The 14,983-nt window shown below is 48.3% G+C and overlaps 1 protein-coding gene across 3 annotated transcripts in view; it reads right to left on the bottom strand.

The window, feature by feature from the left end:
• Rin3 (Ras and Rab interactor 3) overlaps positions 1 to 14,983 on the bottom strand; it is a 106,551-nt gene that overhangs the window by 56,846 nt on the left and 34,722 nt on the right. For all 3 annotated transcript variants that reach the window (XM_028777333.1, XM_028777335.1, XM_028777334.1), the window contains exon 3: positions 7,243 to 7,360. In XM_028777333.1, coding sequence (XP_028633166.1) covers positions 7,243 to 7,360 — 118 coding nt within the window. The remainder of the gene's footprint in view (positions 1 to 7,242; positions 7,361 to 14,983) is intronic.

Raw genomic sequence — 14,983 nt, 5'->3', positions numbered from 1 at the left:
GAGAGAGAGAGAGAGAGAGAGAGAGAGAGAGAGAGAGAGAGAGAGAGCGAGCCAGCAGGCCTCCCGGGTAATCACAGTACCTAGGAGGCAGAAGATCAAGAATTTGAGGCCACCCTTAGCCTCAAAAATGTAAAGGAAAGACATGAAGATGAAAGGATGGAAAGATGAGTGACGGGTATGTAGTTCATGTCTGTAATCCCAACACTTGGGAGGCTGGTGTGATATCTCAAACACACGTGGAGGAGGAGGAGGAGGAGGAGGAGGAGGAGGAGGAGAAAGAGAAGGGAGGAGGAAGAAATTGGTGGCTAAGTTAGTTTCCCAAGGTTCTTAGAGCTAAGTTGACCTCCCTGCCTCATCTTGACCCAACCCCAGGTCTGGAAGCTCAAAGCTGGAATGATGAAGGCAGAAAGAAGTGAATGGTGACTACTTTAGCCCAAGCTCCCGTGGCCACTAAGCAGCCTGGGACACATCTGCTTTTAGAGCAGCCCCCAGGACAGATAGCACAGGAAGTGAGGGGTTGTGAGGTGTGAGCTATGTGTTGCTAATTATAACTGCCACCGTGCATTGAGAACTTGCTACACATGGGGCTGGTGGCTTTCCAGAAACATAAGAAGCCAAATGCTTCCCTGCTGCTATCTTCTTTCATGGATCTGCCCACAGCTGTGCTGGGGAGACACCCTCAATTCACAGATAAGGAAACCACAGTACAAGGATGTCAGACATCTTACCTGATCTCATAAGAATAAAAATCTAGAACCAACAGTCATTCTTTCCAAAATTCATGTTCTAGAAAAAAAAATGAAAAATGAAGGGGTTTGCACGGACGAGCATGCAGGACCTCTCGCAGAGCAATCACCCCTGCCTCACTTCCAGCTAAAATATGGAGTCTCTAGATCAACTCCTCCTTTATGGATAACACCTGTTCATGGACTTGAGCCATCTCTATTCAAAAACAGGTCGGATTTCATTCTAGGGCTTTGGTTGGTGTCAAGAGTATTGAGAGAAGTCTCCCTCAAGAGTATGCAGAGAAGTCAAAGGCATACTGGCAACATGGCCATACCCATAAGGATCTCTACTGCCCAGGAGGACTCATTGAGATCTCTCCTTTGCACATAGAGGTGATGATCCTGCACCAGTCAGCATGAGAATTTGCCATAGCTGCCCAGGAGACAGACTGTTCTCCAGATGCTGATGTGTTCAACTTGACCTAAACCCACTTCACCCCTGAGAGTGAAGATTTACTCAGAACTGATGGACAGACCCTTCTAAAGCTAGGGTCAGTGGGCCAGAGGCACTGGGTGGGAGTGGTCAGACTGTGGCTTAGGCCTTGAGCACTGCATAGCCCACTTCCTGCATGGGCCTGGCCCCACCACTGTCTCAGGGCTGCTCTGCTAGAGACAGTCCCAAATAGTTTTTCTTCTTCCTTTATTCAGCAACCACTAGGAAACTGGCATCTCATGGATATGTTTATTGTTGACACCATCTCTAAGTGTGTTAGTAAAAACAGGTTCAAATACTCTGAATTCCAAGGCTTTTTTTGGCCCACAGACTGAAAACTTCTATACCGGATGTCAACTGACAAGTTTAAAGGCAGGCGCTTGACAAAATTATATATATAAATACACACACACACACACACACACACACACACACACACACACACATTCCAGGCTATGTGCATACAGAATGCATGAACCAAGTATCTTTGTTAGGCTTAAGTCTCATCCCCAAGACAGTGCCACACATGTGTAAAATATTTCAAAATCCAAGGAGAGCCTGCAACACTCCTGTCTCAAACACTTAGGTTAAGAGATGCTCCTGTTACAGTGTCTTCTAGGGTAGGTTGTTCATTCCAGCCCTCAAGGGGCAGGGTTGCCTCCCAGAAGTTGGCATGACTCCACTCATCCTTCATTCTGGTCTTTAAACAGGTACATCCCTGCTGGAAATCCTCTTTTCGTAATCTCTGGAGTCACTTTCCCTTCCTGCTGGCCACAGGTATGAGGAGAGATGATTCTTCCCATCCCACTGGGCTCCAGCCTGGCTATGTGGCCTGTTTTGGTCAATGAACTGTAGGGGAAGCGGTGGCTGCCATTCCTGAGTGGAACCTTCCAGAGCCATTATGGAACTCTACTTTCTCATGTTTCACATGGGTAGAGCTCTGCAGCAACAGTGAAGAGATTCAGTGAGAACACACTCATGTTACCATGCATTTGCGTGTTATAGTCATATGCATACTATAGTACATCCATGTTACTTTGTGTGTAGGCAGCTGAAGGTGTAGGGAAGTCTGTTACCACTCCAAGCAAGGCTTAGCTGACAGAGACATGATTTTTCAAAGACAAATCTTTGTAAGAAATCAGGGAAAGAAGCTGGGCAGTGACGATGCACACCTTTAATGCCAGCATTCAGGAGGATGTCCGGGTTCAAGGACAGCCTGGTCTACACAGTGAGTTCCAGGATGGCCAGGGGCACATAGAGAAACGCTGTCTGGGAAAAAAACAAAACAAAACATAAAAGAAAAAAAGAAACCAGGGAGGGGATTTTAAGTGCCTCAGAGCACAGCTGTGGTCAAAGCAGGACTCATTTTTGGGACACCCCCTGGTCTCCTCCCTTGACTCTACATGGGGAAACCCAGAAAGCTCCAGTTCTAGGCCTGGGCCCTTCCATTGCCCACTTCCCCTTCAGGGCTACCCCACTGAAGTTAGCTTGGCCACAGAGTCTCACATCACACTATGTGATCTGGACAACTCATTCCTTCCAGGACTCTCTGAGGAAAGGCGCCATCGTTATCCCTACCTCACAGGCAGGGATGCCAGGAGTGGGGGTCGGGGGCAGGGTGGGAGACGTGGAGCGTTTTGCCCACTCACACAAGTGGCAAGAGGCAGAGGTGAGAGAAACCAAGCTATGACATCAAAGGCACAGAATTAAAGGAGAGGGCGGAGCATGGAACCTAGAATTGCTGAGGCAGAGAAACAGCCCAGCCAATGGCCTGCTCTGGCAGCAGACCTCAAGAGAAACAGGTTTAGGAGCAGCAGAGTAATATAGAGAGAGAACAAAATGAAACACACCAGCGGTGGGCACCTCTGTGTTTGTGGCAAACGTGTAGTAATAAGGATGGGAGAACCGAATCAGACCATTGCAGACTTTGGTCTGCATTTTGATGATCTTCAGGGCAAAGCTGAACACTGACTTTGAAGCCTGAAAATGCAAGGAATTCTACCACATAGCCCTGCGAGAAAACCAAGAGCCTGAGACGTTAGTGCTCCCATTTCCGAATAGGCTGGTGTAACCATCTTGACAGAAACAAAGGTTTTCTCAGGAGCCACTCGGGCCCCTCGTCTGGGCTATCACACAATTGAAGTCGTGAATTGTCAGCTAGAATGAGAAGCCTGGAGACGTGGAGCGTTTTGCCCAGTTACACAAGTGAGAGGTGAGCGAAACCAAGCTATGACATCAAAGGCACAGAATTAAAAGAGAGGGCGGAGCATGGAACCATGGGGCCAGCTAAAGGAGGATTTATTTCCTGGAAAGAGAATTCACAGATTTCTGATAACTTGTCAAACAACCTTTCAGGACACACTGGGATCCAGACAATGGCATGTCAGTGTTGGACGGGGCCTGTGCCTCAGCCAGGACTACTTAGTTATGCATGCCTCTTACCCTCCACTTGAACATAAACCTCATGTCAGCATCCTGAGGACGGACTTGTGGAGGATGGTTGCTGGGTCTCTTGATTTGTTTGTCTTCCCACACAGAGAAGCTCTCCTTTCTCATCATGACATATCTGTTCATTTGCCTACTGAGGACAGGTGGCCAAGCCCAGCTTGTTGGGGCTGCCAGGACCCAGGCTCTAATGCTCACAGTTCTGGTAACATCCATCCATCTTAACAAACCTTCATTCAGCTAGACTTTCACAGGCTCTTGAACCTTCCCAGAAGCCCCTCATATATAGCCTGTTTTAGCAACGACCCATCTAAGTACAAAGGAACCTCCACCCCACCTGTTGGATCATCATTTAGACCCAACCAGGCTTTTCTTGTTCCCCATCCTCTAGAAGTAGGGCCAATCTGCCCACCTTCAGCCAGCACGCCGTTAGATCATTCATCTACTAGCCCCCACCTTGCTATAAATTCCCATCTGTGCAAGTTGAGTTGAGATTGCCAGTTCTGTACTTGAGAGCCCAATGGCTGCAATGTTTCTGAACTGAATCTGTTTTAACCCTACAAACCACCACCCCACTTTTACCTTCTCAAGGCTCTGAGTTGGAGATGGGACACGAAATCCAACTCCTTCCCTGCTTTCTATTTAAGGTGCAGAGGCCTAGATATGATGCCCCAAAGGCAGCAGCAGGCTGGAGGGAAAGGCACATAGGACAAAAGAGCAGAGCAGATTCCAAACAGCTGCTGAGCAAGCTCCAGTCTCCCCTCTCCCCTCCAAAATAACCCTCAGGCACCCTGCTGTGAACTGGTATTTTCTCCACAGGGCCCTGGGCATGCCCCCTTCTGAGCACTTTCCAATCCTAGAACTAAAACTCGCTCAAGGCACGTGGGTCCCTAAATGTACAGAGGGAAGTAACATGTGGTGGCCTAGTCCCAAAGTCATAACTCTCAGTAAGAGGCAGAGGTATCCTGAAACCCCAGCCCATCAGTTTGTGGCCTACTGGTCAACCTTCTCTTGGGGTCACAAACACACCCAGCATCATGTGGCCCCAGAGACACTGTGAAGGTCACATTCCCCTGGCCATATGAAAAGTGACCCAGGTTCTTGGGGGAACAGGAGACAACCCAAACAACCCCATCCCTTTTGAGTCATCAAAGGACACAATGTACTTCAGTGGTTTGGAAAAACCACAACACTCCCCATCCTCTTTGAGAACCCCGCCCCACCCCGATTCCACAGCCTTTTCCCATCTCCACATCTCTACTCTCATACTCGGGGGAACAACTCCCAGAATTCCTTAAAATCCTTCTGCTTGGGGCTGGAGAGATGGCTCTGTGGTTGAGAGCACTGGCTGCTCTTCCAGAGGACCCGGGTTCAGTCCCCAGCACCCACACGGCAGCTCACACCTGTCTGCAACTCCAGTTCCAGGGCTTCTGATGCCCTCACACAGACACATGCAGGCAAAACCACCAATGCACACAAAAACAAATTATATATTCAGACAACCAAACCCAGAGGCTCTGCTTTCCTGGGTGCATAGTTGACTATGTTTCATGGTATCCCCTGCAGTTAGGTTTGGTCATGTGACTGAGTTCTAGCTAACAAAATATGGGTACAGGACACACCTAGACTCTTTTCCCAGTCCACACGGTTACCTTGGACTCAACCCTAAAATATGGAAGTCATGCTGAAGGGAGCAGAGCCGTGGGGTGCCTACGGGGGGAGGAGGGGGCCCTAAGGGAGGCACATCTTCTTGCTTGTGCTTGGAAATTAGCTTCCTGCAGCTTTAAGTCACTTCTTGGTATTGTGGCAGTTGGCTGATTTCCACATGGCACATCCCTCATGACAGTAAAAACCTTTTCCACTTCTGTCTCCTTAATCTTACTTGACACCCTAAGAGGCAGGTGCTGTGTGTTCCTGTCATGAGAAGCAGCACCTGTGCTGTATAGAGACACACATTCTCTGTATAGCCCTGGCTGACCTGGCACTCAATCTGTACACCAGGCTGGCCTTGAACTCCGAGATCTGCCTGCCTCTGCCCCCCCCCCCCCCCAGCCCCTGAGTGCTGGTATTAAATGCATTCGCTGCCACTGCCTGGGCTTGGGGCACACAAATTTTGTTCATGTGGTTTGAGTTGCTGGGAAGACCCTTTCCTTCTGCCTTACTTTCCTTCTATAGAAAATCAGCCTTTTATTAGACGAACACAAACACCTTTACACATTCAGACCTAACCCTAAAGCTTCCTCCTCTTAGATGCCCTCATATAGTAGATATTCTTCCCAGTTTAAGAAGGGTCTGGACCTGCCACATCCAACAGGCATCCCCTGGCAGTAACAGCAGTAACCACAGAACAAGCAAAGCCTATTGGTCTTGCTCTAGCATAGCCTCCAGCCGGACTGGCCCCCCTTATTCACCTATGTAGATTCTCAGGGTCTTGAAAAGCAGACACCCAAGAGTACTTACCTCATTCTGCTGTTGACCTAGGGTAACGAGCTTCAGGGAACACCCTAGAATGGTTCCTATGGGTGTTAGCTCGTGCTTGGAATAGCCTATGGATTCTTGTCACAGGCTTCTCAGATTTCAAAACCTAACACATGAACACATGGCCTTTGAAAGGAGGCAGAAGCTGGTTCAAAACAAGGGAGCCTAGGTCAGAAGAGGTCTAAAACTCCAAGACGTCTTCAACGGTACAGAGCCACTGTGGAATCCAGGCATAGTGGTATGTACTTCTCATAGTGGCAGCAGAAAGGCTGAGGTAGGGAAACCATGAGTTTGAGGCCAGCCTGGATTAAAGACCCCCAAACAGGTTCCCCACAAACCCATGTCTGTTCTGGTAGCCCTGTGGACACCCAGGAGTTTTGCCTTTGGAAGTGCTTGCCCATGTGATCCTAACAAAGGCTCTGGGATAGAGATAGGACAGTGACTGTTTGTTTCATTTGATGGGAGAAAAAGCTGAATTTCAGAGAGGCGATATGACACACGGCAAATCATGGCTGGAACATGTAGTAATATGTCATTGGAACCCAGGGCCAGACACCTCATTCCTTCCCCTTTTTCTGTCATCCTTTGTGCTCAGCAAACAAGAGAGAACTTGGCATGGCTACTGGAAAGCAAAGCCTACAAGCTGTGAGCAGGGAAAGTAAATAGTAACTGTGACTTTGCTTAATGTTTTGAAACAGGCCCCTTCTAATTGGACACTTTGTGACCTGACACTCACTGTGTAGCTGGCTGGGCAGGCCTTCAAGGTGCAGTGAATCTTCCTGCTGCTGTCTCCTAGGGGACAGAATTGCCAGTATGTGCTTCTATGTCTGGCAATTTTGATATCTGTGTGATAGGCTAAGTTTAAAAAAAAAAAAAAAAAAAAACCTTGGTCAAGTTCTAGTCCCTGTAATGTGGGCACAGGAGACACACCAACATGGGTATCCTCCCAAATGCTTACCTAATCCAAACTGCTACCTTAGAGCCAATCCTAAAAATGATTTTCCCTAGTCTAGTTTCAAACACAGGGATAGAATGTACGCATGTGTGGTACGCAGGTTCTGCTGCTGTGTCTTGGACGGGGGAGGTGAGGTGACAACTTACCAGACTTTTCTTCTTTGATGGGGTACTCCAGCACCTCGGTTGAGCTGTCCTTCAGGGAAGGGAAGTGGACACACAGAACCAGTTGCTTCAGGCTGCTGTCCCGGCACACCAGGAACATCTGAAATGGCAGAAGGAGGGGTCCTGTGAATCAGAGGCTTTGAGGGGCAGCAGCAGGGTAGGAATCATCCAGAGGATATCTGAAGCAAACATCCGGGGAAGGTGGTCACCCATCCCTTGAGAAAAGTGAACCTGACCCACATTTGAGATCTTCAAGTCTCCATTCCTCACTTGCACTGAGCCCACACATTGGCTGATGCACAGGGATGGAGGGGGATTCTGTATGAGGGTGGTCCGGGATCCAGGCTCAGAAAAGCCTCGGTAGTTGGGAGTTGGTTGAATTTCAGAACTTTTTTTTTTGTTTTGTTTTTTTTGTTTTTGTTTTTTTGAGACAGGGTTTCTCTGTGTAGCCCTGGCTGTCCTGGAACTCACTCTGTAGACCAGGCTGGCCTCGAACTCAGAAATCCTCCTGTCTCTGCCTCCCAAGTGCTGGGATTAAAGGCCAGCGGGAGTTGGTTGAATTTCAATTCATGCTCTAGCACCCAGCTCTTTTGGGGGAGCGGGTGAGAAGGGAATGGGGAGTGTCTGTTGAAAACAAGTTTAGGTATCGGGAAGTTTATACTTTTTTTCCCTTTGTAAAAATAAAAGTAGCTAATATTTTGTTTGGACCTTATGTACTGAGGATTGAGCACAGGGCCTCCTGTGTGCTAAGCAAGATGCTTCCACTATGTGCCAGCCCGCCCTTCATTCACTGTTCTTCATTCTGAGACAAGGTCTCATTGAATCATGGAGTGGCTCCACTCCTCGCGGTCCCCAGAGGCATGGCCTCCCAGGTGCAAATGCATGGAGTGGCCTCTCCTCTGTTACAAACTGCTGTTTTATAATGTCCTTTTCGGGCTCAGCTGCCCCTTCCCAGGCTCACTCTTCCTTCCCAGATGACACTCTCTGGAATGTTCCTAGCTTCCTCAAACATTCTGTCAAGGGAAGGAAAGTGCTTGGTCAGTGTCCCCATACCCTCCATCCTCATTCTGTCCCTGAACTCTGTCTCCTGGGCTCAGGTCCCAAACAGCTCAGCTAGAAATCCCCAAACTAGGAATGGGGCCAAACTGTTGAGGGCTGGCTGGGGCACAGGGATCCTAGGACATCCCCAAGTGTGAGGACATGACCCCAAATGTGAGAGGTTCTGGAGAAGACCTCTCCTTATTTTGCTGCCATGACTACTGGTTATTAATCCCACCATGACACTGCCAGGTCACCTTAGGCATGAGTGTAGTGTCAGTAATTAAACACACAGTGAGCCCATCGTTCCTGGTCCACAGCAGCTATGAATGCAGTGTTGCAATAAAACACACAGTGAGCTCACTGCTCCTGGTCGATGGTAGCTGGCATGGATTGTCTCCCCAGTAGGCTGCAAGCCTGAACTTCTCATACTAAATTTACAAGGGGTGTGGTAATGAGGAAACCAAGGAGAGCCAGGCAATGCTTAAGGTGGAACAGGAGATGCCAGAGATGGGTTTGAACTCAGGTCCTTGGACTCCAGATCCCAGGCCTGATCTTCCCCTGTCTCGCACCAGGCTCTTGAAGGTTGCTTTGCCATGAGCATGCATGGCTCATGTGAAAGTTAGACAAGGTGGGAAATGGGAGATCAGTTTCTCTCTCTTCCCCTGGGCAGGGTGGAGAACCGGAACATGAGAACCGGAAGCAGAAGTGGGGAGAAGAGGAGTGGCTGGTCTGTTTCCTTGCTTCTAGATGCTTCTATTAGACTTTCCTCCCTGCCTAGAGACAATGGGTGAGACATTGAACCTGAACTGTCCCAAGGATGTCTCTCAAATACGAAGCCACTTTGTTTCCTCTACAAGTTCAAGGTCAGCTTGCCTCTTTGCCCACAGATCCATGGGAGCCAGTGGGGCTGGAGGAAATCCTTGTGAGTGAATGAATGAGTGGGCGTGCCTTAATATGAAATACAGCTGGTCTTTGTTTCCAATTCTTGGTACAGAGCTTCGAAACCCTGGGAATTTCCTGAGGCAGGGGCATCTGTTATTTGTAAGAACTTTTCCAGACCAGGCATAGTGTTATGCTAACAGGAATCTCTTAGGGCCTTAGTTTCAGAGGAAGGCTGAACAGAGATTTCAGGCCAGTCCTGCCCTGACCTGGGGGGAGGTGAGCAGAGTTCAGATGGGTACCCTTACACAGCCTGAGGTTTCATTCCTGTCTAGGTAATGAAACCTCAGTAAAATGCTGCTGGCTAGATCTGGTAGCACATGTCGAAAGTCTAGCGTTTCTGTCCTCCTACGTGTCTCTGTAAACTAAAAAAGTGATAGGGTGTACAGGGGGCTCCTGGGCAGGAAAATCAGACAGCCTTGATTCCAAGCTGCAGACCTCAGGCCTTAGCTCTGAGTGGAGAGAGACCAGGGCAAGCAATGTGGAAAGCAGGTGACAGAAGCAGGCACTGGAGCCTCTGATCACTTCTGGATGCTCAGCAGGGGGACTTGCCACACTACCAAAGTACCTGCTTCTGAGACTAAACAGGCTACTATCAGACCTCAATGGTCCTCACTAACCTGACCTGACATCTGGTGTCTGGCTTCTCTGCTTTTCTTCTTTCTCCCAACAAAATCCGCTAGGAAGCTTCACACTTCCCCAAAGCAGAATGGCCTTCCCCCAACAATGTTAGCCACTGAGCTGTGTGCCGCACTGGGGTCTAATATCTGTGAACAGCTAGGATTCTTCCATCTGAACTCTGAAGTAGACAGTAGTGACAGCCCCTGGGCTAAGTCAGGATGGTTGTATCCTTCTAAATTCCAATGCAGAGCTGCTCTGGGTTGTCAGGGAGGCCGCTTGCCCTCTCTGAGAGGCTTTGTAGGGAGGGAGACAAAATGAAGGATTCCAAGCTTTCTTTTTAGAAAATGTTCTTCTGTCTCCAGCGTCTTGGGGGCCTTCACAGCTCCCCCCACCCCAAGAAGGTTACAAAAGAGTTCATTTGCCAGGCGGTGGTGGCGCACGCCTTTAATCTCAGCACTTGGGAGGCAGAGGCAGGTGAATTTCTGAGTTCGAGGCCAGCCTGGTCTACAGAGTGAGTTCCAGGACAGCCAGGGCTACACAGAGAAACCCTGTCTCGAAAAACAAAAACAAAAACAAACAAACAAACAAACAAAAAGAGTTCATTTTGTGATAAATTAAGGCAATCCCTGAGGCTGGTGCGGATGTCTCGGGACCCTTCCCTGTCTATCTTGGCCAGTATGGGGTATTTTTGTTGTTTTTTGTTTTGACACAGTGTCTTGCTAGGTAGTCCAAGCTGGACTGAAACACGCTATGAAGTCCAGCATAACACCGAATTTGTAATGATACTTCTGTTTCAGCTTCCTGAGTACTGTGATTGAAGGCATGTACAACCACAGATCACACCCTTTCCAGGATGTCTGTTTTGGTTTTCTGAGACAGGGTATCACTGTGTAGCCCTGGTGGTCTTGAACTCACAGAGATTCACCTGCCTCAAACTTGCTCCCCAAGTGCTGAGATAGGATAGGATGGGTTTGAACAGACCAATGTCTTCAGGAATAGTTAGGATAGGAAAAAAAAGACTCAGGTAAAGAATTACAGCCACAGCAACCCTCTCAAACTAATAGATAAAACCCAGAATCTCCATGCACTCTAAATGACTGTGCTTTTACCCTTCATTTTGGACCTAAACAATTAGAGCTGCTTATAGTTGGAGGAATTTCCCATGATGCCCATGGTGATGCATCTAGTTTGGCAAAGGCCAGACCCACAGGACTAGGTAGACAGCCCAGTGGCCATCCTGGGCTCATGTAGCTTTGGTGGTTCAACTGTAGCTCAAAATCCTTTCACCTGGGGCTCCCACCCCAACAGAGCTGGAAGTTGATGCAGAATATCCGAGACCTGGATATGGACTGAAGGACGCATTGCCCAAGATTCATTGATGAGCTATGGGGAACTTGCAGCTCACAACTCCTCTGACTTACAACCTGGCCATGGGGAGGCCCAGGCAGCATTTCTCAAGGCTGGCCACAGCTCATTGCCACCTGGGGAGCTTTTAAAGCACACCTCTTTCAGAGGGCAGAAACACAACTTGGTGCCAATGGAGGGATTAGCTTCTCAAGAACTGAAGGGAGAGATCCAAATGCCCCAGTCCCACACAGAATGTCCCCACTCTTGGCCCAGCAGGTCTGGGGATGTGGTTAGATGTCCTAGTCCCACACAGAATATCCCCACTCATGGCTCAGCAGGTCTGGGAAGAATCATAGCTTCTTAAGACAAGCCAAAGGAATAAGCATTTGGACTGGGGGCTGAGACACACTTAGTTTTTAGGCCTCTGAGGGTAGCCAGTGGTAGAATCGAGCAAGGCACCACACACCTGGAAGTCACACCCAGGCCCAGTGTTCCCCATGTAGGGATGTTTCCTAAGGATGGATGCAGTGTGTGTCACTGTTCTACTGGGATGAAAAAGGGGAAACAGGGCTTCCCTGTGTTACCAAAGAAACTGCCTGAATGCAATCAGCTGCCCTTGTGATCTACGGAACCATCGTCTGCCAGCCCATCTGACTACATGCATTACCATAGCTCTCAAGCTAAATCCTCACGACCAAAGATAAACGCACAAGAAGCTTCTCTCTGCTTCAGACACTGATGACCGTCTTTTAAGGGCTAGTGAGATAGCTTAGAAGGGAAAAGCACTTGCCCCCAAACCTGATGACCTGAATTCCTGATAACCAAAACCTACCCGGTGGAAGGAATGAACCAATTCTTACAAGTTATCATCTGATCTCTACATTCTCACCGGGGCAAGTGTGCCCCATTCCGTTAATAGATAATTTTTTAAAAAATCTATCATCTGGAAGTGATGACAGTTTAATAGCAACCGATCCAGGTCACACACAGACAGACCTTGGCTTCTAGGAGAGTTCCTTAATCAAAGGAAGCAGGAATGTTTGGAGACACAGGAAGTGTCTGGTCCTGGGCTGAGGGCAGAGTATACAAGATAACAGTATCATCTATGACCAGAAAACAAGAAAGTGATTCAAACGGAAAGGAGGTGGTGACACCTACACTCACAACTGTGGTGTGCTGGGGTGGAAGGGACACGGGAGCCCTGTCCTTGTTCGCTTTCCATTGATGTGACAAACGCACGAGCCAAAGTAGCTTGGGGAGGAAGGAGTTAATTTCATCTTACTGCTCACAGTCTGTCAATGAGGGAAGTCATGGCAGGGGGTTGAGGCAGGTCCTGGACACCGGAACTGAAGCAGAGACCAAGGAGTAACAGTGCTTACAAGCTTGCTCTGCTTGCTGTCTTAACCAACCTAGAATCACCTGCCTAGAGGTGGCATCACCCACCCTGAGCTAGGCCCTTCCATAGTAATCACTAATCAAGAAAGTACACCATTGAGTTACACTGCAGGCCGATCTGAGGGAGCCACTTTCTCGACTGAGGTTCCCTCTTCCCAGATGCCCCTAGATTGTGTCAAACTAACAAAACCTAACCATCCTGAGCCACTTGAAAGACTTCTGTAGACAACTTTCCACAAAAATTGCGAATTAGGAACTAGGGAGATATTTTAGTGGGTACAGTGCTTGCCTTGCAAGCATCAGGACCTGAGTTTGATTCCCAGAACCCATGCAAAGGGCGTGGTGTGGTGGCATGTACTGTGATCCCAGTACTGAGGAGGCAGAGACAGGTGGAGGATCGCTGAGTGCTCACTGGACAGCTAGTTTAGCCACCTTATTGAATCCCAGGTTCTATGAGATCTTGTCTCAAAGATGAATGAGAAAGAAGGAAAGAAAGAAAGAAAGGGAGGAAGGAAGGAAAGAAGGAAAGAAAGAAGGAAGGAAGGAAAGAAGGAAAGAAGGAAAAGAAAAAAGAAAGAAAGGAAGAAAGAAAGAAAGAGAGAAAGAAAGAAAGAAGGCAACCTGAAAAACAACACAGGAAGTTGACCTTTGACCTCCACAGCAGGGGTTACAAACACAAGGTTGCAAATTAGTTTGCACCCAAGGTATAAAACTAGCCTCATGGTTACATACTGTTGTGATTAAGTAAACAGACAAGAGGTGAATCTTAAGCAGAATCCCAGTGCCATCTGGAGTCCTGTCATCCAGGAGGCAGGTGTAACGGCCCCTGCTTACAGCAGAGTGACTTTCCATCCAGAGAGTAGTAGGGAAAGGGGGGGGGGGGGGGGGGGGGAAAGGCAAGAATGAGGCTGAGGGAGAGAGATGCCACAAACTGTCAGCAGCAAGCAAAGCCGACACCACCAGGACAAGGTACATAAGCCTGTTTGGTACCTATTGTGGCTCTAATAGGAAATGTCCCCTACAGATTCACATGTTGCAGACTTGAAGCTGAGGTCCCTGACTTAGGGCTAATTCAGAGGCTCTAGAAACGTTAGGAGGTATGGCTTGGCTAAAAGGAAGTAGATCAGTTGGGAGGAGGTCCTTATATGTCCCTTGCCCCTTCCTGTCTAGCTTTGCTCCGTCACTTCCTGTCTACCAGGAGGTGATGGACTTTGCTCTGTCACTTCCTGTCCACCATTATCACTGGCTCTCTGCCACAGCTCAGCTTTACTTCAGGTCCATAGCAATGTTGTTAACCAAATACGACCTGAGATCTCTCAAGCCATGAGCCCACATAAATCTCTCATCTTTTAAACCGTTTCTCTCAGGAATTCATCATAACAGCAAAAAAAAAAAAAAAATACACACACACAAAGGACCTTTGAATGATGGGCTGTCACTGGTTTTGCCTCTGTTCTGGAAAGGGTCTTGGCACAGACAGAGGACATCGGGTATAACCATGTCCAGGCTTTGGTTGACACTGATGTACCAGGACTGGTACAGTAACTGGCAAGTGTTGGTTAGCTGCTGTCAGCAAGGGAGTTTGTGTGGGGGTGGACACAGGGCGGGCTCTGTTCTCAGGGCACAAGGTACGTTCTGTTCTATGCATGCAACTTTTCCATAACTCTAAAACCATTCTAACTAAAATAACAAACCAGCCTGAGTGCAGAAGAAATAAAGGCAACTTTCTGGTTGTCCTGTTGCTGAATACATATGTTTTGTTTTTTTGTTTTTTTTTCCCCTTTTATAAAGGGGACCACAGTGTTTCCAACTCCTTATCCGAGAAGAGGCTGCTAGGCATGAGGTCTGTCCTGGGGAAGGAAGTAGATGTGGCCAAGGTCACACAGACACTGGGGACAAAGGAGCTGGCTCCAGACAAGACAAAGGCTGCCTCTCACAATGTTGCAGGAGGTAAATCCAGATCTCTAGGCTGTGTCTTACAACACAGGGACCACCCACGATGTTTGTCTCTTTCAGAATAAAGACATCACTGCTCTGGTTCTATGGGAACCGCACTAGCAAAGGACTTTCCCAGCATCTTTGAAGATCACCCAAGGGGCATTTTTTCTCCTTTTTCTATGGAATGGAGTCTCACACCGTGGTCCACGCTGGCCTGAATCCACTGAGCTATACTGCCAGTTCCACTCTTCCTAGCTGTGTGATTTTAGGCAAAAGAGTCAACATCTCTGTGCTTCAATTTCCTCATCTGCAAAGAGGGGTGCTGATTACGCCTAGCTGTCAGAAACGGGTACAAGGACCAAATAATACCAGCAAGTAGCCATCTTAGCTTGTATAAGTATGGTATGGGATGTTGGCTCAACAATGATAAAATAGCCCAGTG

Source organism: Grammomys surdaster, unplaced genomic scaffold (assembly GCF_004785775.1).
Source record: "Grammomys surdaster isolate TR1022 unplaced genomic scaffold, NIH_TR_1.0 279, whole genome shotgun sequence".
Classification (NCBI taxonomy): Eukaryota; Metazoa; Chordata; class Mammalia; order Rodentia; family Muridae; genus Grammomys; species Grammomys surdaster.
This window is presented reverse-complemented; position numbering and strand designations above follow the sequence as displayed.